Source organism: Netta rufina (genome assembly GCF_964035555.1).
Source record: "Netta rufina genome assembly, chromosome: 3".
In the NCBI taxonomy this organism is placed as follows: Eukaryota; Metazoa; Chordata; class Aves; order Anseriformes; family Anatidae; genus Netta; species Netta rufina.
In genome coordinates, this window is record NC_140125.1 from 13,905,502 (window position 1) to 13,929,085 (window position 23,584).

A 23,584-nucleotide genomic window follows, 5' to 3' on the forward strand; every position below is an offset into this window, starting at 1 on the left:
GAGCTGCAGGGTGAAGACGTCTCTTTCTGAGAAGCTCCATCCATTATATGCTGGGGTGCTGCTCAGCGTCTCGGGACCATCTCCTCCTGTCCTCAGAGTGCTCCACAAACACTAATTACATGTAAGTGAGCCTCCCAACATGCATGTCATTCCTGCCAGGTGTCTGTGACCAGCCCTTGAAACAAAAGGGAAGACTCCACAGTCTCTGCCCAAGTAATCTGTGTGGGCACCTCGCTCTCCTTCCAACTGGAAAGCTGGCCCTAAACCAATCTTCCAGCAACCTGCAAAGGTTTCCACATCTCCCTCCCTCTCTGTGGTCCCAGCAGCAGCACACTGGATCCTCCTCTGGCCCTCGGGCTGTCCCTGGCTCCTCACCTTGCAGAACAGAGCACACTGAATCTGCCCGTGGTTCGCAGCCCCCTCCTGCCAGGCCCTGCACACCACCATGGACTTTGTCCCGCTTACGCCACAGGGCATCGTTTATGTTCCAGCTTTGCTTTTTCTGGCCTTTTTTCTCCCACTTTTTACCCCTGAGGCTGTTCTTGTGCTGCTTGAACGCTGACCTGGCTCCATGTGAGATGCCTGCATCTTTCTAATGACGGGTGACAGAGCTCCCTGGGGCACAGTAATGCTGCCTCACCATCTCCTGACACCCCAAAATGGGACTTGTCCCCTTGTGCCCATGAGGAGCCCAGCTGTGGCCTGCAGGCAGCAAGGCCTCGGGGCCATTGTGAGCAGGATACATGTGGGTGCTTGCTGGGGATTGACTCCCCCAGCACAACTCAAGTCTGAAGTGCATCAAACTTGAATGTGTACTAAGTTAGTTTGGAGAGGATGCTAAATTCGGAGGAGCTGTTGAGTCCTTACAGAGTAGAGAGGCCTTGCAGAGAGATCATGACGAACTAGAGGGCTGTGCAGTCACCAAACACGTGAAGTTCAACTAAAATGCCAGATTTTACATCTGTAGTTCCTGGTGGATGAGAGGCTGGAGAGCAGCCCTGTGGAAAGGGTCATGGGAGCTCCGGTCGATAGCAAGTTGACTCTGAGGCTGTGTGCTGTGGCAGCCAAAAGGGCTGAGCACATTCTGGGGCACATCAGGCGTTAAGGTCGAGGGGAGGGACCTCACCTCAGGTAGTGTGTGTGGTTTTGGGTGCCACAGTGTAAGAAGGACGTGAAAGTTAGGAGTTCAAAGGAGGGGTATGAAAATGATGAAGGGTCTGGAGGGCAAGATGTACAAGTAGCAGCTGAGGTGCTTTGGTGTGTTTATCCCAGAGAAGGGGAGACGGAGGGGAGGCCTGATGGCGGCCTGCAGCTCCCTCACAGGGGAGCGGAGGGGCAGGCGCTGAGCTCTGCTCTCTGGGGACAGCAACAGGACCTGAGGGGACGGCATGGAGCTGGGACAGGGGAGGGTCAGGCTGGGGGTTGGGGACAGGTTCTGCACCCAGAGGGTGCTCGGGCACTGGGACAGGCTCCGGGGGGCGCTGGGCACTGCCCCTAGCCGTGTCTGTGTGTCTGTGTGTCTGTGTGTCTGTGTGTGTCTCTGTGTGTGTCTGTGTCTCTGTGACCGCCCCCAGGCTCTGCGGCCGCCCTCAGCCTCCTCCGCCCCCTCAGCACCGCTCACGCGCGCGCGCGCACCGGGGGGGAGGGGGGTGGAGACACCTCCCTCCCCCCCTCCCCTCTCCCCGCGTGACGTCACGCCGCCGGGGCGGAGGCCCCCGCCGAGAGGCTGCTGGGCCAGCGGGGGCTGCGCGCGCGCACGCGCCGCCGCCTCAGCCGTGCGGCGGACGAGCCGAGCCCGGAGGCGCGCTCCCGACCCCGCCCTCAGCGGCGGCGGCGGCGGCGGAGGAGGAGGAGGAGGAGGAGGAGGAGGAAGCCGCCCCCCCCCCCCCCCTCCATTTTCTCCCCTCCCCTCCCGCTCCGTTGCGGTTTCGCCCCCCGAGAGCCCGTGCGGGGGGGATGCGGCAGCCTCCGCCGCCTCCCCCCGCCGCTGCGGGCCTGCCGCCGGTGGCAGCGGCAGCAGCGGCGGTGGCGGCGGAGGAGGCGGAGGGAGGCCGCGGGGCCTCCTGCTGAGGCGAGGCGCTGAGGGGGGGGAGGCCGCCCGCTCCCTCCCGCTCCCCGCGGCCTAGCGTCCCCGGCGCTGCCCCGCCCGCCCTGAGGCCCCCCCCAGGGCCGGGCCGGGCCCGGCGGCAGCATGCAGGCGCAGCCGCTGCTCTACGAGTTCTTCAGCGAGGAGAACGCGCCCAAGTGGCGGGGGCTGCTGGTGCCCGCCCTCAAGAAGGTTGGTGAGGGCCCCGGCACGGCCTGGCGGCGGGCCGCGGGGCGCCCTGCTGGATCCAGAAGGGGAGATAGGGGCTGGGCACGGCGCTGGGGGGGTGCCGAGGGAGTGTGGGGACTCCACGGGGAGCCAGCGGAGAGGGCTGGGGGTGTGGGGGTGTTGCGCTCCTCATGAGGGGGGTGTTTGGGGGCTCCTCTACCACTCGGGGGTCAAAAGGAGAAGGTTTGAGGGGCTGGAGGTGGCTGCTGCTGCTCAGATTGAGCTCAGTGCTCTCCTAGCCCAACACAGCAACATTTTACAGATCTACGTATTTCTCACAGTTAAAGGCAGCTTTCCCTCAAAGCACTTGCTCCTAGGGCTGGCCGAACTGTTGCATCCCCCGGTGCGGGTTGGAAAGCTCAAGTGCTGCAGTCGTGCCGGTGCAGTATTTCTTCTGAATTTCCTCTCCCCTCATTTTTCCGGGCGTGCTCTCTGAGGTCTCCATCGGGTCAGTGTGCTCTCATCCACATCTTGGAAGTCTTCTTGCTTGTCTCATCCATAGCTTGTGGTGCTAATGGTCTGTCCCTCATCGGTAGGCTCTTTCTGAAAGTAAACTTGTGTGTACGTTGTCCACCTGGCTGCTCCTTGTGCTGCTTGCAAGCACCCAACTGGAGCCTGGGGGGAAAGTGGAGCCACCCAAGGTCTCAGAACAGCACAAGCTCGCTCCTTTGGAGGTTGTTTTATTCCGTGGATTAGCAGGGGTTCATCGAACTTGGAGCCAGGCTCAGTGCTGAGTACTGGAGGAGGACGTAGACTGAGGATCTCAAGGCAAAAATGAGCAAAAACATTGGAATTGCTCTGTACGTCTGAAGCACAAGGTTATATCCTAATGGGCAAGGCAGTCACGGAGCCACCCTGGATTAAAGATGCTTGCTGAGGGATTTGGGCAGAAAGGAGGAATTCTGGAGTCTGAAGTCAGCGAAGAAGGCCAGCGGTGACAAGCTCCGGAGGGTGACAAACTGCCCCTGCAAGGTATGTTGTCTTGGTTTCGCTGTGTTGTGCACCATTGCTGCGGGCTCGGGGACAGCAGCAGTGACGTGGAGTTAGTTCTGGAGGCTTGACACTCAAACGCACAACTGTCTAGCAGATGTTAACTCCTAACCTCAGCTCTTCATGAGGTCGCCACCTGTTTCTTATCTTCTCTCAGGCTATTGCCCGGCGTGCTCCAGAAGCGCAGGCTGCTGCTGCTTCCTGTCCCTGTAGAAATGGAGAACCTGTCCGTGTCACCTGCTTCACCGAGCAGCCCAATAGTTGAGTTACAGGGGAACTAAATGGCTGATGAAAACATCAAGCTGTTTTTTTAATGGCTTCTTCATTAATGGAGAAGCCAAACTGGGTGTTTTACTAACTTACATGGGTGCAAGTCATCTCAGCTAGGGCGTTTAGCCCTTCAGATAAAGGCCCCATAACGTAATGAGCCTGTCATAAGTGGCAGGTAGGCCGGGGAGAATTGCAGCCTGCGTGCTTTGCCAATCGTCCATCCTCACTCAGGAAAACCTTTGTGGCAGCTGGGTCTGAGACCCTGCCCCTTGCTCGGCCAGCCAGAGACCAGAGCTGCCCCTGGAGCCTGCGTACGGGACCAGTAAGACAGAGATGGTGGCAGCGTGTGCCAGCAAGGTCAAAGGGCAGAGCTGGCCTGGAGGGAGAGCTCCCTCTGTCAGGGACAGGTTGTGCGAAGCCGATGTGTGTCTGGAGGAGAATTTTCCTGCCCTGCTCCCAGCTCATGCTCAGGTAGTGGCAGCAGCTGCTTTCCGAGCTCCACCTTGAAACCTGCCAGGTACACGGACAGGATTGTTATGTTTTCCTGCATGGCTGCAAGTGAGACTTAACGCTTTGGGGAGGCCTACGCTGAATTAATATCTCCGAGTAGGAGAGAGGTGTTTTAATTTAACGTTGCTGAAGCACGTATGCCAGGATGGAGCCTTCCCAGCTCCTGGGGAAGGCTGCAGTTACTCTTCTGTAACTTCACGTTGGCTTGTAAAGTGGAGCTTGAGCAACAATGCTTGAATCCCTTTCTTAAAAATTGTTGAAAGGGTTTTATTTTTCCCACTGTGTTACCTTGGTTCTGTGTTTTTATCAAGCAAAAAACCAGGCACATGTAGTAAGAATAAATCACTTCTTTACATCAATAAATTCTCAAGAGCATGTGCTGTGTATTTCATTAGACATGGGCCTCAACAATAGGCTCTGTATTGCACTGTCGCTGCATTTAACAGCTGTGTTTGCAGAAAGCAGCTTTTGTGCCATTCAGATCATAATGTAATCCCTTTTCTTCCCATTCTTCTTCAGATCCTGTCAAGATATACTCCAGTGCACTCAATTAGGAAGAAAATGATGTGTAGTGAGAGATGCTTCTCTGCCTGGTCGCTGTTACTTTGAAGCATCAGAAGAGGAGTGTCACAGAGCCCCACAGCCGCCAACAAAAGGCAGTAATCCTGGTGACGAGCTGCAAGAAAAGGAAGTAAGAATGTCAGCTGGTGTTTGAAATTGTGGTTGCAGAAGTGGATGGAAGGTGAGATGCTGGCGATGAAGACAGAGGACTCAAGACATATGACGCACCAGGGCTCTGGGGTGGCTGGAGACAGAGACACGTGGATTTGGGACTCCTCGGAAACCAGGCTGAGAAGAGACATCTGCACAGCGATGCCTCTTCAAACAGTGGTGTTCCTGTACTAGCGAATGTGCACGCTTCCTTCTGAACAGAACCTTTTGGATAGTTCTTCTTGAACATCTTTCCCTGGGGCTTCATCTTGCTCATGTAACTCTTGTACAGTAGGAATTTCTCCACGTAGCTATGACTTGCTTCTTCCCTGATGTGTTGGTTTTGACTGCAGAAAGTCATCCCTACTGCTGGCTACCTTCAGTAGTTTCATCCTTTAGAGAAAGAAGACAACTTCCTTGCCGTACAGATGTAGGAGTACCACCGCCTGAATACCTCGAGTTGTTTTGAAGCAGTTGAGCAATTAATGAGGGGTGCTCTTGGAATGTACTGTGCTCAGAGTGATGGGATTGAAGTGGTTTGACAGCTGAGGAGGATTTGCAGCTTCAGTCAAGGGAATTGTTGCAGGCAGTGTGCTCTCAGATCCTTGGTGTGTCGCTTAGTCAATCTCTTCTACCTTTCATGGAGCGAAAGAGACGAGCGAAGTTCCTGAAGTGACTTCAGAGGGCTTGGGAAGCTGTGGCTGACACAAACAGTTCTACCTGACTTAATTATCTCGTTCTCTAAACTGATGACGGCCCAATTGCTGTTCTGAGTAACGAGCAGCAGTAGTTATTCTTGGCACCGTTTCACTGCAGATGTAGGACATCCTTAAGTTTTGATAGCTCTGGATTCCCTGTGCTTCTGATGGCTGCGGAGGATAAAGTTAAGATCCTGAAGTTGCTCAAGTGTGGATTTAAGACCCCTGTGCTTGTTTTACTTAGCTTGATCCCTGAAAAATTCAGTAAACAGTAGAAAAGTGCAGTATGCTCTGCAGAATTGCCGAGTATCAGTGGAGTTGTACAAGAAAAAAAAAAGAAAACACAGTTTTTGTGGGGTGTTTGCTCTATGAGAACACTCATTCATGCAAGCTGTCCGTAAAACATTTCATCCTGGAGTACTTCAGCGATAAGCAGCTGCTTGTCGGTACTTCTGTAGTCATCGAGGGCAGATTAACAAAAGCTGTGCTGTGTAAAAATGAGGGGTGTAACATCAGTGAAGACTCTCAGAGCAACCCAAGTGGGGAGGGAAAGAAAAAAGCCTGCCCTGCCACCAGGTTGCTTCTAATAATGTCATAATCTGGCTGTGAAGGCTTGTGTTTTCCATGTCTGTCCTCGGTATTTGGAAGGTTTGGAGAAATGCTTGTAATCAGTTGAGTCTCGCCCTGTGTTTTGGAAAACAGCTTGGTCTTTGATTCGGGAGAGGTGCCAGAGGCCCAGCCTCTTCCCACCATGTTGCAGTGCAAGGAAAATGATGGATTCCCCCCGCTGGTAACAGGGGAGCATTTGCTGTCCAAGCAGGCAGGGAAGGGCAGCGCTTGCTTGCTTTACTTCTGCAGCCTCTCGTGTCACAGCTTCTTCCATTTTACTCTCCAGACACTGTGATAAACCCGATGTTTTTCCTTCAGCTTTCTTACAAGTGCCTCAGCTTGAGAGAAAATCCCGGTGCGGTGGTACCTGTGCTCAGTGAAGCGTGCTTGTGTGCTGAGCACATCTCGGTGCTTGATTCACACTTTGACGTTGTGCCAGAATCCCGGGAGATGGGTATCCTTGCCTGGCTATGGAAATGACGTTCTCTGCCTGACAGAAGATGCTTTGCTTGTGCATTTTGGTTTGTTGTGTGGCTTTTGGATGATTTCCCTCTGTTATCTGCCTTTCTGAAGCTTCTGCACGTGGAGGCACGCAGTTCTCTATCTTTTTCTGCACTCTTTCTTACAGAGATGCTTTCAGCAGAGGCTGAGGTTTTTCAGCTTCATGTTCAACATAAATCACCCTTCCCTCTTGCAGACGTGAGGGAGGGGTAACTGAAAGCTCTTGTGAAGGGGGCTTGGTTCTGTACCAAGCAGACTGACAACAAGTGAAAGGGAAAGGTCACGGAGTAAATTCAACAAACATCTCTTTAGTGCAGGATAAACTGCAGAATATTGGTCTGGGCTCAGCTTTGGATTATCTTGTGGCCAGCCTCAGAGCTGCTGTGTTGGACCAGTTGGAAAATAAAACCCCTGTGGAAGCTGGAGCTGTAAAATCTGCTTCCCTCGGACTCAGCCTTCTTTCTGGGTTTGGTCTAGGTCGTTTATTTCCTATGAGAAACATCTGGTTTACTGCTTGAAAAAGCTTTATCAAAAATGTTTAATTTTTTATATAGAACAAGTTGCTAAGGGTTATAAATTAAGATCAGATATCATTGTGTTGCTCATTAAAGAGATGTGTTAGTCTGTTTCTCTGGCTCTTTCAGACAGTTTAGGCTTGCTGGTGCCTGATTTGTAATTTGTTGCCATTCCTGACAGAAATTCTTTGCTCTTGTTGATTTTATTAAAAGAAAAGAGGGGTAGGAGGGGGATGCCAAGTCATAGGGTCATAGGATGTTCCTGAAGTGCTACAAATTTTCATGAGCAGGGGTTGCACCTTCTCTGTTCATAAACAGAAAGTTGTTCGAGAAAGGCTTGCCTGGCTCGTCTTCAATTAAAGAAAATCCTGGTGGGTTTGTTTCCATTCCAAAATCCAAGGGAAGAAGGCCTGCATGTCTTAAAAAAAAAAAAAAGGAAAGAATTGGGTGAAAATGGAGCAGTGGAGGCAGGGGTTTCTAGCCATTTTGAGTTGTATTTTCCCCTCAGGATTTGGTGGCTTATCTTGGAGAACTGAAGCTTTGGTCAAAAGATTTGGAAGCTGTTCTTGTGGTAATTCCCCTTATCACGAGATAGACGTTTTGGTGTGTGTGGGAGGGAAGGGATGGGTTCTGTCATTATTTAAGGGAGAGGTTAAACGCTTCGATAAGGATCTTATCCAAACATCACTACACTTCAGAAGTTGTTCCTCTGTTTTTATCGCCCCTGTTCCTGACATGGGCTGGCGAGGGGGCTGGTGGGATTCACGCCGCGCTCCAGCGTCTCAGGGCTGATAAGGCAGGGTGGCCTGCTTGTTTGCTTTTAATTATCATTATAATTTTTAATTTTGAATCTGAGCGGACTTTCTGCGAAGGCTGGAAACCCCCCCGGTAACTCGATCTCCTTTATTATTATTATTATTATTATTATTATTACTATTTTTTTGGCTCGGGTCACGTGGCGGCGCCCGCTAGCAGATGTCCTCGCTTGCTGCCTTCCCTCTCCAAACCCGGTGCTGCCGCCGCCGCTCTTGCATCACGCCCCAGCTGATGACCTCCTCGGGCACTGCCTGCTCCTCGGCCCCAGCCTGGAGGTGCTGCCGGGGTGCAGATACCCAAATTACACGTTCCTCTGCTGGCCGTGCACCGGGCCGTCCTGTAATTTTCCCCGTCGGACTAGTTGTTTTCTTGCCTTTGCCGGGCTGACTTTGAACCCTAAATGATACTAAATCTCACTTAAGTAGCAATGAAGCTTATTTACTGCCTGCCTAATGGAGATAAACTGTGCCGGCCAGCCGGAGGCACCCTCATGATGTTTTTCTGCGCCGAGGTGGATGTTGTGCTGAGGCAGAGCCCGGCGCTGCCAGCAGACGCTGGCCTTCGAGAAGCAGGGTGTAATTGCTCCCCAAACACAACCTCTTAGCAAAAATGCTTGGAACTTTATCTCCTGAACGAGAAGTAGGTTATCGGTGTTGACTTTGTTTCGGTTGACTGCGGATCATGTTTCAGGTCACGGCGTGGTGTTTGTTTGTTTGTTCTTACTCCTGTAGACAATTACAGGCAGGCAGGGGATGACGAGTCCCTTCTCCATGATCTGCCTTCTAAGAAAAGGTAGAAACAGAGCCGTTTTTCATCACTCAGTTTTATCCCATTCCGTATTTTTTATTGCCTGATTGACTCAGAAATTTAATACTTTTCCGAGTACCAAACGCTAGAGCAATCCAGAGGGTTCACGTAATAGAGTTTTTTTTTCGGTTCTGCCTTTAAATAAATCGAGACGGCATCTTCCAGGCAGCTCGGATCAGCTCTGATCTTTCAGAGGAGTCTCCTGCAGGTCTGTAATTTGGGATGTTAAAATGTCCCGAGCTGGTGCGGTGTTTCAGACATCGGTATTTGAATTGTAAATGATTGCTGGGACTGCTGGGGATGCTGTTACGCAGGTACCTCCAAAAACACGCGCTGTGGCTGTGCGTGGCCGAGTTCTTGGTATTTTCCTTACCCCAACAGTTTCATTTTTCTTTTTGTTAGTCACGTGGGGAGAAGTTCTCCTCTCTGAACAGTGTTTTCAAGTTTAAAAAAAGCAGCAAACGTCGGAGGCGTTCTTTAAGACCTAGTGGATCAAGGTACACAACCTGCAAGTAACTAAACCCCTGATCGAGTGCATTTAATTCTCTACAGCAGCGAAGTGAGCACCAGGGCTGTGCCCAGACATGAAGTTTTCAAGCTAATGAGTGCCTTAGCAAGCAAGTGGATTTCTATTTGAGGCTGTTGCGTGTTTGAACTTCATAACATTTAATTCTTGCTATAGCTGCAAGTAGGAATGAGAACTCAGCTGTGAAATTAAATAATTATGGCAGCGGGATTTGAATATAGGCATGGGTTTAATATTGGGATGAGACAGATTGTTGGGGTTTGGTTTAAGGTGGTTAAGCTCTTCTGGAGGTGATTGAGAGAACTGGAGGCATTTTGAGTTGAGTGCAGTGGGAATGGTAAAATGATGAAATTGGGGCTTGAAATGTGTTGCGAAAGTCAGCAGTCAGCTTGCTCTGGCATAATATTTGCCATCAGTGCTTGAGGTTGAGATTAAACTGCCTGTCAGTTCGAAGCTCTTGGAGCAGGGAGCTTTGCATACCTGAAACTTAAACCAGCTAAAACCGTGCTATTTTGTTACCTGCAAAAGTGCAGAGGGAAGCTGTGCTGCTGTTCAGATGGTTGTCTAGAAAAATAAGTTGGTAACCCAACCCTTTGGGAGGAGCACCAAATAGTGTGCCTCAGTGGGTTTACACCAGTGAGAATTCCCAAATGGGAAAATCTTTGAATATCTTTGCTGTTTCTGTAGTGCTCCGCCTTTGAAAAAAGTTCTGGATCTTGTTATTGTAGCTTGAGTGGTGTGCAGGAGGCTGTAAATGGGAAAAACCCTACATCTGCAGCGTGCTCTGCAAACGGTGGTGTAAGAGTTGGGGTGGAAAGACGAATTTATGCAGAGTATTTAAGGAGTTTTCCTAATTGCGCTGCTGAACACCGTTATTAATTAGCTGTTTTTTTGACATTAAATATTACTTACAGCCATTTGAGTACGTTTAATATTTGAGGTTTGTGTTCCTAGCAAGTGTAAATGAGTGTTTCGCTTCTCTGCCCAGCGTGCCTTAATAGAGCTCAGCACACATGCAGTTCTCATTGGATTTTTCTAAACTGTTTGGCTCGTTCTTTTGTCATCTTTTTTTTTGTGAGTAAAGCATATAACTTGGGGCAGAACAAAAAATAAGACTGATTCTTCTGTTCCGTACAGGTTCAGGTGCAGGTCCATCCTAAACTTTCCTCTACCGAAGATGCGTTACAGTACGTGGAGGAGTTAATTCTCCAGTTGTTAAATATGCTGTGTCAAGCCCAGCCCAGAAGTTTTCTGGATGTAGAGGTACGGAGAATATTTATTACAAATCTGATCCGCGTTTTGCAATGTAATTTGAGCTGCTGTATAAAAAGTCCATACAGAAATCATTTCACAACGCGAAAAGGATCACTTGGTACAAGAAAGAGAAGCAGTAATTATGTATGTTTATGTAACAGAACCTTCAGCAGAAAACCTGCTGAGTTACCTAATAGGTGATTTTCCCATCGGTTGCATTTCTTGTTCAATGCTCAGTAAAACAGTCCCTGTGAACCGCATTACCGTGTAATAGCTGGTGAGTGTAACTTCTGGACGTAAAGCTGACTGGCTCCTTTCAAAAGGCTTTTTTCTCTGCCCCCCCCTGCCCCGAGATAGCATGCGAACTGTAGCTGCTTCGTCTGTGATCTCGTGCTGCTTTCTCAGCGTGGTGATACAGGCTGATACACTCCCCCCCCCCCCGGAAATTTGAACAAAAATAGTTCAGCTGCTTTCTCAGAATGAGTTGAGGAACGCTTCTTTCCTCTCTAAGGGAGCCTCTTCTCTGACGATCCTGTTTTCAAAGGTTTACAACCTCTGCTCAGAAAAGCAGCTTGATGTTTGAGAAGAGCTGTCTTACCTCTGTTTGAGAAACAACCTAATTCAGTTTCACTCTAAGTCCGTGAATATCTTGGTAGCCCTTTGTGCTTAACCACGATTTGAAGACTTTGCTGCCCAGCTGCAGACTGTGCATGTTGATTTCCAGTCCTAGGGGGCTGTGGCAGTGCTGTGCCAGGTTAGGTTGCAAAACAAGATGCAACTTCCTCATGTTCTGAAGAAAGTGTAGAAAAGTGTAGGCAATGCTCTGGCAGGTACACGGAGGGCTGAGGAGATGAGAGCTTATGGACAAAGATTTGGTTAAAACAATGCTGGAAAGCCAAAAAAGAAACAAGCAAAACTAAAACAAGCAGCAAGAAAAAATCACTAAGATGTCCAGGAATTCAACAAGTAAAAAAAAAAAACCACTAAGCTGAGTTCAAGATTGATGAATTTCATCCTTCCTCTTGTTTTGAGTGTTGACACCTAATGGGGTTTCAGTATCCCCTCTCATGGCTAGCCTGTTTTGCAACATTATTCTGGTCAACTGAAGTAACAGAGGTTTGTGGAAGATTGCATGAAGTGTTTTGGTAGCATTGTTTAAAAGCCAGGGTTAAATGTAGTGTTGCTTTAAGAGTCTTCTGGTTGTGAAGTCAAGCCCTTAGGATGAGAAATGCAAGAACTGAAGATGATCAGGCAACCTCAATTTACCCCCTTTGTGTTTACATGTGATGATTCCGTCTTTAATTACATGGTCATACACGGTTATTTTTCCCCCAGGACACCTTCATTCTTCAGTCAGCAGGCTGGGCTGTGTTAGGGGTAACAAATCAGTATTAGATAGCAAATGAGATTTTATTTTTTCTTAAGTATGACTTCTAATTTCCTCGTGCAGAATTGTTATGATGGAGGGTGGGGAGGACAAAAAAAAAAAAAAAGGAATCTGTACTTTGAAACATTGGTTGCCACCTTTATAGACTTGTGTTCTGTCCCAGTTCTTTTTGTTGGAAAGTTTTTGTTTGTGTACATTGCCCTGTACCAGCTCTTTGTAAGTGGTCATTAATTTCATCTTCCTCATTTCGTGGTTGCTCAAATTGGGGTCATATTTACGTAAGCGAGCGCTTGCAACTGAAACAGTCAGTGGGAACTGTGGTCTGAAAAAATATGCGAAGCGATCTGAGAAATTAGATTTCTGGCACCTTTTCTGAAACACCTGGGCTACCAAAAACAGTCAGGGCTTTGAATCTCCAGAGACCCATGTGTGAGTTCCAGCAGGAGAGCTATTCAGAGCATGGGCGAGTGTAGGTGTGTTCCAGCACCGAATGCTGGATGCAGTAATTAAACTGCAGGAAAAAATGAGGGCAAAGCTGAGCTGGGCACGATTGGGCCAACTGCAGACATGGAACTGTTGGGCAGTCTTTTCTTACGCTGTCTTCAGAGGGGTTTGCATGCGAGTGATAGACAATTCGGGCTGTGTGCTAATCAGTGAAGGTGAAACAAAGCTCCTATCCTCTCATTCAGTGACCATTCTACGTCTAAACATATTTAATTGCTGAATTATCACCCATGTGCACAAAAGGAGCAAATTGTACCTGCAAAAGCAACTTCATTCTGGCATTTCTCAAATTTTAAGCACTAGATTTTTCTATGGAAATGATATTCTGATATCCCTTAGGAATGTGGTGAGCAACGTGTACCAAAATGATAGTTTGTGTTATAGAAGCTCTTATAGTCAAAATATCAACATTTGCATACATTAATTTGTTAATTAATGAGAAGTGATTTCAGAGTGTATTAGCATTGCTCAGATAATTCCAATTATGTATTTACCCTCTAGTTCTGGTTTTGTTTTTTTTAAGGATCGTGTTCAAAAAAGTTTTCCCCATCCTATTGATAAGTGGGCAATAGCTGATGCCCAGTCTGCTATTGAGAAGAGGAAACGAAGAAATCCGTTATCTCTCCCAGTAGAAAAAATCCACCCTTTATTAAAGGTAAGCAGTGACATGATCTTGCTCTTGGAATGCAGTTGGAGGTTGACAGCTTTGTTTTGTCAAGCGTCTGTGTGCTGCCTGAAATGTAAACAAGAGAACAGTAACAATACCTGTTTTCAACATAATTTTCAGAGTTTTCAGTTTAGTTGATTGTATTTCTTCAATTTGTACATTTAAGAGTTTTTCTGGAAGTTTCTTAATTGTTTTCTGAGTCATGCAAAGTGAATTAAGAACAATTAAACTTGAATCAAATGACTGCTTAGCTTTGTTTATGCCATAGACAGTTAACTAACTTTTAAGTGAGGCTTTTGGGACAGTTCTGGGCTGTTGTCAGCTCCACAGTCTGCAATGATGCTGTTTCTTTTCCTGGCCTACAGGCTACCATGTTTCTTTAATATAGACTGTATGCCTTGAATGTTTATGGTGAGGAGTTAGAAACTTGCAAGGTTTAGTTGTAACCTGTTGTGTATCTTTCATTTACTGAATAACTGTGTAGCACTGATTTTTTATTTATTTATTTTTTCCTTTCAGGAAGTGCTAGGCTACAAAATTGATCACCAAGTGTCTGTTTACATAGTGGCAGTATTAGAATACATTTCTGCAGACATATTAAAATTGGTTGGGAATTATGTACGAAATATAAGGCATTATGAGATTACAAAGCAAGATATTAAAGTGGCAATGTGTGCTGATAAGGTAAGCATAACTCTTGTTTCTAATGTTAACGGAAAATTTTAGTTAAGTTTTGGTAGGACAGTGTCTATTCCTTACCGGGTAAATGGGGTTTTGTGTATCTGAAATAAATTGCTGCAGTAAAATCTGGTTCCATATTTTAATACAGCAAAGCTAATTGAGTTTATAGAGCTGGTGCTTGGGCTTATTAATATCTGAGTGTCTATTGCTTATGATATTGCTTGCCTAATCCCAGCAATGTGTGGATGCTTTAAAAATTATTGTGAAGCTGCACTAACTTCAAGTTTTCATGATTCTGGGAGACCACCCATGCTTAAGACTGTATTGCATGTAAAAAACGGTGTTTCAATGGTCAAAAATAAATTGAAAAATCCCTTCATAAGCATCACTAATATTCTGTGGGGGTCCGTATTTTTATTTGCAGGTAGTCATTCTTGTAGTTTTAGAGGAGTGTTTCAATTCAGAAAGCAATTACCTCTTTCCTTGGTGATCCAGCAGTGCTGGAGAAGGGTCTGCTGTCTGTCTTTTGAGGTGCTTTTGTGCTCTAGCTTCTGGGGCCACCTCATCAGCATCTCAAAATATCCATTGTTTAAAAAATAAAGCTTGAAGTAGATCCTTTCAGAAATGCTACTGGACAGTGAGATCTTGCTGAAGTCCAGGCATTTTCAGATTTATCACCTCCTCTTGGTACTTCTTGGTCTATGTTAATCTGTGTTTCTGCTTGGAATTGTCTCTTGTTTCATTGAATTCTTTTGTCTTGTTCATGTTTGTGTTTTTTTCTGTCTTGTTTTTCTCTTCACCTCAAGGCAGGGAAGAAAGATGTCTTGTGAAGTCATGAAGGGCCAAGTATTTTTCAGTCAGGGCAGTTGTCTTAGTCCCGCTTGCTTTTGGGTGTACTTACCTGAGTTGTTAAGGCAGTGTTTAAAGGTGTGTGAATAAAGAACAGGAACAGTGCTGTCGCTGTGTGCACCTTTGTATCCTGGGGAAAGGTAGCAAGCAGAAAAGACTGATTTGGGAAATTCCATTACATGGGCCGCTCTTACATCGGAGCAAGCCTTTTTAATGTGTACACAGAAGAAACATTTGAAAGGCTCTGAAGTAGGCATGTTAGTTTTGCTGCTGCAGTGGAACAAGCTATGGACAGGTATTCCCAAGGTGTTTTCTTTTCCAGTCACATCAAGGACCTTCTTAGTATATTAGGATTTTACTGCCAGTGTACATTCTGCTTGGTTTTATTTTTATTATTTGAAACAAACCAACCAAAACAGTCTGTTGGCCCCACGTGTCTTTTTTCCCAAGCACTTTCACACTTGTTTTTGTGCCACCCATCCATATTAAAAAAATCCTGCCTCCTCTGAGAGGGGGAAGACAGCAACAACAAAAATCCACCACCACCAAACAAAAAACCCACCTGCATTTGAATGCAAGCTGCTTTTATTTGACTATCTGCTCATGCTTCTGAACGCTCTAAATTCAGTGTCCCAGGGTACGGTTGCTTTGTTTCTGTTGTTTTCACCGTAGTGAGGTGTGCCTTGTGATTGCAGCCTGGAATCTTCTAGATTAAGTATGCACTGGAACTGCATCCATGGAGTTATAAATGCTGGGGCCTCCTTGAATACCTCCATTACCCCGTGTAATTGCCCACAGTAGTGATGCTATGTAATGTCCTGTTTCCCAGAAATAGGATCCTGATTGTAATCTGAGTTCCATGTAAATTTTCTGGCTTTACAAGATGAATCACCTTCTTTTCTTAGAACATGTCTTCAGAAGAAGTCAGGCTTAATGCAAAATGTCCATTGTTTTACTTTCAGAAAAGCTTAAGACCAGGGCGTGTAGCAGGGACCTTTGACTCACTAAGAGAAAGAACCTGCTGCGTGCCCATTTCCCTCCCTACTAGACCTCTGTATTTTTGAGGATTGTTAGAACAGGACCCGGGTGAAGGGATGCCTGCTCTAGGTAGGTGTATTTCTGCCAGTATTGAAGGTGGATGAATCTACAAGACCATCCCTCGTGCTTACAAATCCCCAAGTATTCTCTTGCAGGATAGCTCATTTGTCCAATATCAGTACTCGGCAGCTTGGCTAGCTGGCACGTCCTCTAGAGAAGTGCCTGTGTAAGGTGCATTATAGAAGGAGGACTTCTACAGCAAACAGCAGGGTAAATGTCACGTTGGCTGTTGTGGCTCCTTCAGAGGCTTAATTCTTCACCTCCAGTTCTATAATTATTTTGAGCAACACTTGTTCTGTTTTCTGCCATTTAAAAAAACTCTGGGTCGTGTTTTACATGTTAGCCTTCCCTCATGTCGCTCTCAAATGAGTATTTACAGCTTCGATCCTGCAGTCTTCTCCTCTGTCTTCTTGGTGATTGACAGCCGTCACCTCAGTCTCTGCAGCAACAGGCGTAGGTTGCCATGGCTTCACCTCCATCTGTTCACAAGGGAGGCTGGCAGGCAGCACTTAAATCCTAATTTATTTTGAAGTTCGTGTGGATTGTTTGATGCCTTCTGTGGCCTCCTGGAAGGGGAGTGGCTCTGGGCAGTAGGTTTGTTTATAAATGCTGTCCCGTCTGTCTACCCCAGGACTAAGTCATCTTGTGTGTTGGACTACATCTTCTGCTGGCTTGTTTTTAAGCTGCATCACTTTAGGTTGTGTGGGGCCTGTAGTGTTTTATTTTTCCAAAGATAAATTGGATTAAAATGCCTTTGCTGTTTTGCAGTCAACACATTGACGTTAAGTTGTTCTTCAGGTTTTATAGACATCAACCAAGGAGTAAATTCAGTTTGTCGCTTGCTAAGTCATTGTAATGACTCCTGGCTCAGATTCCATGTTTGGAAGAGGTTCAGTGATCCACTTAATCTTTTTCTTGAGAAATTCAATTTACTAATTGCTTGTGTTTGGTAAACCTTGCTTAGGTAAACAAATGAATTGGGACCTCTGGTAGTTGGAGTTCTTCAAGTCCTTTTGTCTGTGCAGTTCTGCACCTTGGTTGACAGCTTTTTCTGAAGCTGCTGCCCTTCCTTGTGGGTCCAATTTAACAAGAGAACTCAGGAGCTATTAAGGACAGAAACCAGCGCATTTGCAATGTGTGGGCAATCCGGTATTCATCCAGGTTGATAACAGAGTTCTGAGCAAAATCATGTGTGATTGCCTGTTAAAGCCAAAGGAGGAAATCCAAAATGTGCATACTTTGTGACTTCAAATACTGCATTATCTTCCGAAACTTAGATTATGTGGGATAATTCACAGTTAGAGAATACTGTTAAGGGCTAAATACCTCTTTGTACTTCATAGGACACTTCAAATAATAATTGATTTTAGGACCATATTCTGAGAGGCATCTGGATTGGTCTAAGTGACGGGATTCTATAGAGATTTCCACTGCAAATAATGATTTGCAAAGTAATAACACTGGATGTTGCTTTTGTAGTGCTCAACCAATTGCAGAATTACATACGTGAATATCTCTCCTGATCACTTTGATTCCATGGCAATGATAATTTCCTTTTCTGGTAACATACTGGTAGATCTTGAAAAGAAGTTTTTGTCACTTTGTGGCTTTCTCCCTCTTTGCTACCTAGGTGTTAATGGATATGTTCCATCAAGATGTGGAAGATTTAAGTGCACTAACTTTATCTGATGAGGAACCCTCCACCTCAGGGGAGCAAACCTATTATGACCTAGTGAAGTCATTTATGGCGGAGGTTCGCCAGTATATAAGGGAACTAAATCTCATTATCAGAGTTTTCAGAGAGCCATATGCCTCCAACTCCAAACTGTTTTCATCTCATGTAAGTGTTGTGTAAAATAAATTATAGTGGCTATAAATTTAGGTTAACATTTCTAGAACCTAACTATTGCATGGTTTAATATATCTACAGTAGAGCAACCACTTAACAGTTCTGAAATGTGAATTGTAAAGGAGCTTGTGGGGAGACACTAGTTCTGTAGAAGAAATGACATGATTTTCTATATTCACGTGCAGGCCTGTAATTTAAGGTTGGCCAGTGTTCCGTGCCATCTTGTTTCATTGTCAATTTTCATGTATTTATACATACTTAAAGTTATTGTTTTGAAAATAAATTGTGATTTTTACGTATTAGTATTACAAAATACTTATTAAAAAAAAAAAAAACTTGTTTTAATTAAGCGAGTCTAACTTCCTAATCATAACAGAGTAGCTTTGCACATAATGTTCTTTCTTTTAAATTACTTAAAATTCCTTGTTGATTTTTATCTGGTTCTGTTGCTTTTTGCAGGATGTGGAAAATATATTTAGTCGTATATCGGACATTCACGAACTCAGTGTGAAGTTATTGGGTCATATAGAAGACACTGTTGAAATGACAGATGAAGGTAGTCCTCATCCATTAGTAGGCAGCTGTTTTGAAGACATGGCTGAGGTAAGACAGTACTTATTTTTTATTATTCAGATGTATCCTGAGGTCTTGCACTTAAATGCTTAATGCATCTCTGTTCTAGGTGTCTTTGTTTAGAATGAGATTTTTTTTCTTCTAACCTTTCCCTCAGTCATGAGGAGACTGCTGTCACATTTCTAATTTTAGTCCTCAGTCTTTGTGGGCTGTTTAGTCTTGGTTAGCACAAGAAGGAAACAAACAAAACCATCTGTGACTAGACTTCATTAGAAATGAAGAATTCTGAAAATTGGGATTTCTGTGGAAAGACGGAGTGGAGCAGGGGCTTTTTTTTCGTCAGCAGGTGTGCTAAGGTGATGAGGAAAGCTATTAAACTAGGCTTGTTAGGGCGTGGAGACTGAAGTGTGCTGTTAGGAAAAAAATCAGGGGGAGGTTACCAACAATGTTGTGGTTGAGCTTCTCCTCCAAAGACTTGCCAATCAAAAACTGGCCAAAGCCTTCTTCAGACAAGTAGGAGCATCTCATCATCATGGGCCTTGGTTCTCTTGGTAGAATAACCATGCTGACATCTGCTGGGAGGACAACTTATCCTGGTTCAAGTAGCCCAGGAGATTGCTGGAGGGCAATGAGACAGTGTTTTGTGGCATGTGCTTACGGGCTATCTGGGTAAGATGCTCCAATTCACTTCATTCTCAGGAGCAAGGGAGCAGCGGCAGGAGTGTCAAAGCCAAAGGCAGGCTTGGCTGCAGGGGTGGAGTTGAAGGTCTTGAGGAAACAGCAGGAGACGAGAAGCAGACTGAACACCCCAGGCTTTGGGAAAACAGACTTAGCTCATTCAGGGAAGGGGTAGACAGAATCGTATCGGTTGCTTCTAGGGTAGAAGGGGCTCATGACAGTGGGCTTATTCTCAAAGGCAGTATTTTCAGGAGTACACATTTCCAGTCCCTAAGAAAAAGGACAGGTGTAGTATGAGGCCAGGGTGAGTACAATTTAGGGATTCCTGTTGAGTGAAATGCAGGCTTCCCATGAGGAATGGAAAAGCATTGCCTAGGTAGATGGAAATGGCATTAAGAGGGCTGCAGTTCACCTGTAGTTAAACTTGACTACACTCCACTGGCTGAAGGAAAGCAAGAAGGGCTTTTAGTGTAAAATACTATGGAAAGGAAGACCATAGAAAATGTGGGTATCCTGCTCGTGGGGTGAGACACTCAGTTTTTGAAGATAGAAAATGTGTTTGAGGTACTCTGAATCTCCTTTGCCTGGTCTTTACTGGCCAGATATGCTTTAAGGCCTCCCAGGTAAGATTGAAGGAGAGGGGTGAAACTCAAGGATCATGGTAAAGACTGTTTATCTGAGGTGGGTATGTGTAAGTCTCTGCAGCAGGACAGGATGCTGAGGCAGCTGGCTAGTATCATTGCAAGGCCACTGACAAGAGTTCTTGAAGATTAGTTGTGAGTTGTGGAGGTCCCCAGACACCAGAGATAGTGTAATGCCTATTCTCCAGGTCTAAGAAGGATGATCCTGGAAACCAGAAGCTAATTAACCTCTCAGTCACTGGGAAATTATAAAACAAAAGTTTTTGAAATTCACGTCCAGCCACACGAAGGACCAGAATGTGATTCTGAGCAGTCAGCACAGATTTACAAAGGGCAAACTCTACCTGACCAGCCTGACTGCCTTCTGAGAGGAGATGGCTGGTTCCATTGATCAAGGGAGGAGCAGTGACTATCACTTACCTGGAATTAAGCAAGGCCTTCAGCACAGGCTCCTGTAATATCCTTATAATGGGCTTGGTGAGATGTAGAGTAGCTAGCTGAACTATCAAGTGGGTGGGAAATTGGCTGGACTGCCAAGCTTGAAGGGCTGCGATCAGCAATACAAAGTTCACTTGGTGACCAATGGTTAGTGGCATTCCTCAAGGTCTGATAGTGGGGCTGATACTGCTTAATATCGGTTACTGAAATGGGAGAAGGCCTGCCTTGTGGAGTTGGTAGATGATGCCAAAACTGTGGGAGACACTGAAAGGCAATGCTTCTTCGTGAGGGACCTGCACATGCTGGAGAATGAACCTACAGGAACTTCTTGGAGTTCAATAAAACATCAAGTTCTGCACCTGGGAAGTAACAACCCCATGTTGATGGTCCAGCTGCTTTGTTATGGAGCATGGCTGCTCAACAGGGCTTGGAGATCCTCAGGCATTAGCACTGTACCCTGGCTGCAGTGAAGTCTAAGCTCATGCTTAGTTATGCTAGGAAAACCATAGCCAGCAGGTTAAGGGTTCCTTTCTGTGTAGCACTTGAGATCAGTTTTGTAAAATTATTCTGTATTTCTTCATAGGAACTAGCATTTGATCCATATGAATCATATGCACAAGATATTTTGCGACCTGGTTTTCATGATCATTTTCTAAGCCAATTATCAAAGCCAGGAGCAGCATTTTATTTACAGGTAACTTTCTTTTTAGTAAGCATTATTATTATTGTTTATTTTCATTGTGTTATATGGTTGCTTCAATACACTTGTTTTAAGACTGAAACTTCTTTTGTTTCTAGTCAATAGGTGAAGGCTTTAAAGAAGCTGTTCAGTATGTTCTACCCCGGCTGCTCCTTGCCCCTGTTTACCACTGTCTTCATTATTTTGAACTGCTAAAAGTAAGAACATTGTGTTGATCTGAGTTTTTTTTTAATCATTCTGCATGTTGGATACCAAAGCTTTGTGTACTCTAGGTGTAAAACCAGCTAGAATTTGAATAATAAAACTGATGTAATGAAAAGCAGGTCATATGCTCCAGTGCACACTATAACTGTTTTACAGCTGCTAATGCTTTTCTAATGCTTGTTCTGTTGAATAATCAAGTTACTATTAATTTAGAAAAGAAGACAGATCTAGGTATTGATATTCTTAGAACGATGGTTTGAACGGTGGTAAGAAACAATGGCAAACAACTGTTACATAAAGTGTTCAAGGCTTTCTCAAGATGTTGCTTGGTAGATTTAAAACCACAGTAAGATTTCCATCAGACTTCACTGTATTTCTGTGAAACTTTCCATGTTCTCTTTCCAGTGCCTATCCTGTGATGGGTATAGAGGTGATGACCTTCCTTCAAGGGGAAGGCTTGTGTATAGACTTCTTGAGCTTGTTGTACTGAGACCTTGTGTCACTGGGTTAACAGTAAAGGCTGCGTTACATCTGTGTGTATAGGTAATAGCTACAGAATGTTTTTTAGGGAGGATTTATCAATTAGCATTGAATATTAATCTTTAAGAAGAACACTATGAGTAAAACTTTCAAGTAGAATCTCCGTTTTGACTTAATGTCTGAAGGAATACAAAAAGAATGCCAAGTGTTGTTTTTTTGTTTTCTTTTTGAAGAAACCTGTTTTTGTTCTTCTTGAATGTTCATTTGGTTTTCTTGGGATAACGAAGTAGCTCAGTCATCCTTGAGGCTGTTTCTGCACTTCTAACACAATTTTTACTGATTTAGATCTCAAAGTACAGTTTTGGCATGTAGCTCATCTCATATAACATGCTTTTTTTAAATTTTGGAACTTATGCTTGATCTGTTTGTCCAACTTTTCAGACATCTTTAACATATTAAACATTTCCTGACTATATGTTGGAAGGATTGTATGATGTATCTATGCAGATAAGTTTCCTCTGTTCATGCTTCTATCATACAGTGTCAAAATGCAGTACCTTATGGCTTTGTGTACTTACTTCCACGTGAACATGGTTATTGTCTTACTTAATAGGCACGGCATAGATTAATATCTGAAATGCAAGTGTCCTGTGAGCCTCTTGCCATTGGTAATTACAGCGGAGGAGAGAAGGCATGTGCTTATGGAAGGATGGAGCTGCTTAAGTTTCTTCATTTGTGGGCAAACTGGAGTCTAAGCTAAGCCTAGCTCCAGAAGGTTATCAGTCTTTTTGCAACTCCTAACTTGTGCTGTGTGTAAAATGCCTCTGCCCTGTGTAAATGTGGTATTGGTGAGTTGGATTTAGTTCCATTTATAGTAACTTTCCATTTTTTTTGTTGTGGTCTGCCAGATGTGATACACATGATAGGCAATGATAATAAATGCATGAAGAGAGATGGTAGCTTTCATGGCGTTAGTTTCATCTGTCAGTTGGAACGTGTGTACACAGCATATGAATACCTTCATCAAATGATTTCTGCTGCAGTTTTCTTTCTTACATCTGGAATCTTCAGATAGATTCCAGTTTGGTTGTACTTAAAGGTGGCCTGAAGAAATTGCTACAGAAGGGTATTAATGGAATTCTTCTGTTGTATAATCCCCACGTTTCCCTGATGCAAGGTCATATTGAATTCTTATGTATGGTAAGAGATCTGATTTGGTGTTGGTAAGCATACCTATGAGTAATCAAACTAAATGCTACAAAAAACAATCTCTCAACATGAGAAGACAGTGTTGGCAGAGTATTGTATGTAGTGGGGGAAAATTATTTCTCTTTAATATGAGGTATTCTGAAGGATAATGGGCTTAACGTTTTTCTCTGAGCATGCTGTCTAATCTTATGTGCTTTGAAGTTATCTGTTTAAAATGCATCTCAAAGTTACCCTCTAACTATGCAGACTACAAAAAAATCAATTTCTATCCACTGATGGCTATCATATTTAGAAACTAAAGCCCTCCTGAAGTCTGGCAGGGCACCAGGAACACAAATACACGTTCTATTTTTAGCTTAAGTTTCTTGCTGTAACTTTGGAGAATTAGCATATGACTAAGGGCTGTTTTTTTTTTTTTTTTTTTTTTCTTCAAGCAGCCTAAAAGTCCCCCAAATTTTTTATGTGAGAAACTAGATGTATAAAATAGCAGCTTCAATAGCAAATTTGCTACTAATAGGAATGTTTTTTTTCTAAATGTGAACTTGTAACTGGAATGTAGGGTGGCACAAATAGTGCAGTATTCACATGAGTTGAAGATGCTTACAGGAATTTTGAATTGAATCAGGTTCTCTTTTAGATAGTGTAAATTTGTGTACATGTGTGATACTCTCCATTCTTTGGGTAAATAGAAGATTACTTTAAAATTACTGTTTTTTTCTAAATAGGAGTGGTTCAAAGAATATGTAAACTTTGTTCAGATAAAATAATACTTTCTGGAAAATAGGAGAACTAAATAGACATTTAATCAAGTGCAGACTTGGCTACCATGACTTAAGAATGGAAATTTCTTGTGTCTTGGCAAATACTTTTTAACTTGGAATTCTAACTGTAATGAGCTTAAATTCTCAGGATGCTTACGTTTCACGATAGCATGTAGTGGGTTTTATTTGATTTTTTTTTTCAAATTTTTCTTAGATAAATGACTTTTCAATCTCTACTGACCAGCAAGTCTGCTTGAGTGGAGATACTATGTTAATGTAACTTAAAAAATAAAAATCTGATTTGGCAAGGTCTTCCAATATAAGAAACCACCCTTTCTGCAATC

At 44.7% G+C, this 23,584-nt stretch overlaps 1 protein-coding gene across 1 annotated transcript in view; it reads left to right on the forward strand.

Moving 5' to 3' along the window:
- Positions 1-1,937: 1,937 nt before the first annotated feature.
- The window catches only part of SOS1 (SOS Ras/Rac guanine nucleotide exchange factor 1), a 48,518-nt gene continuing 26,871 nt past the window's right edge, over positions 1,938-23,584 (forward strand). The window contains exons 1-8 of the mRNA XM_084285318.1: positions 1,938-2,278; positions 10,405-10,530; positions 12,936-13,067; positions 13,599-13,763; positions 17,338-17,547; positions 18,016-18,159; positions 20,470-20,580; positions 20,685-20,783. Coding sequence (XP_084141444.1) covers positions 2,192-2,278; positions 10,405-10,530; positions 12,936-13,067; positions 13,599-13,763; positions 17,338-17,547; positions 18,016-18,159; positions 20,470-20,580; positions 20,685-20,783 — 1,074 coding nt within the window. The 5' untranslated portion in view covers positions 1,938-2,191. The remainder of the gene's footprint in view (positions 2,279-10,404; positions 10,531-12,935; positions 13,068-13,598; positions 13,764-17,337; positions 17,548-18,015; positions 18,160-20,469; positions 20,581-20,684; positions 20,784-23,584) is intronic.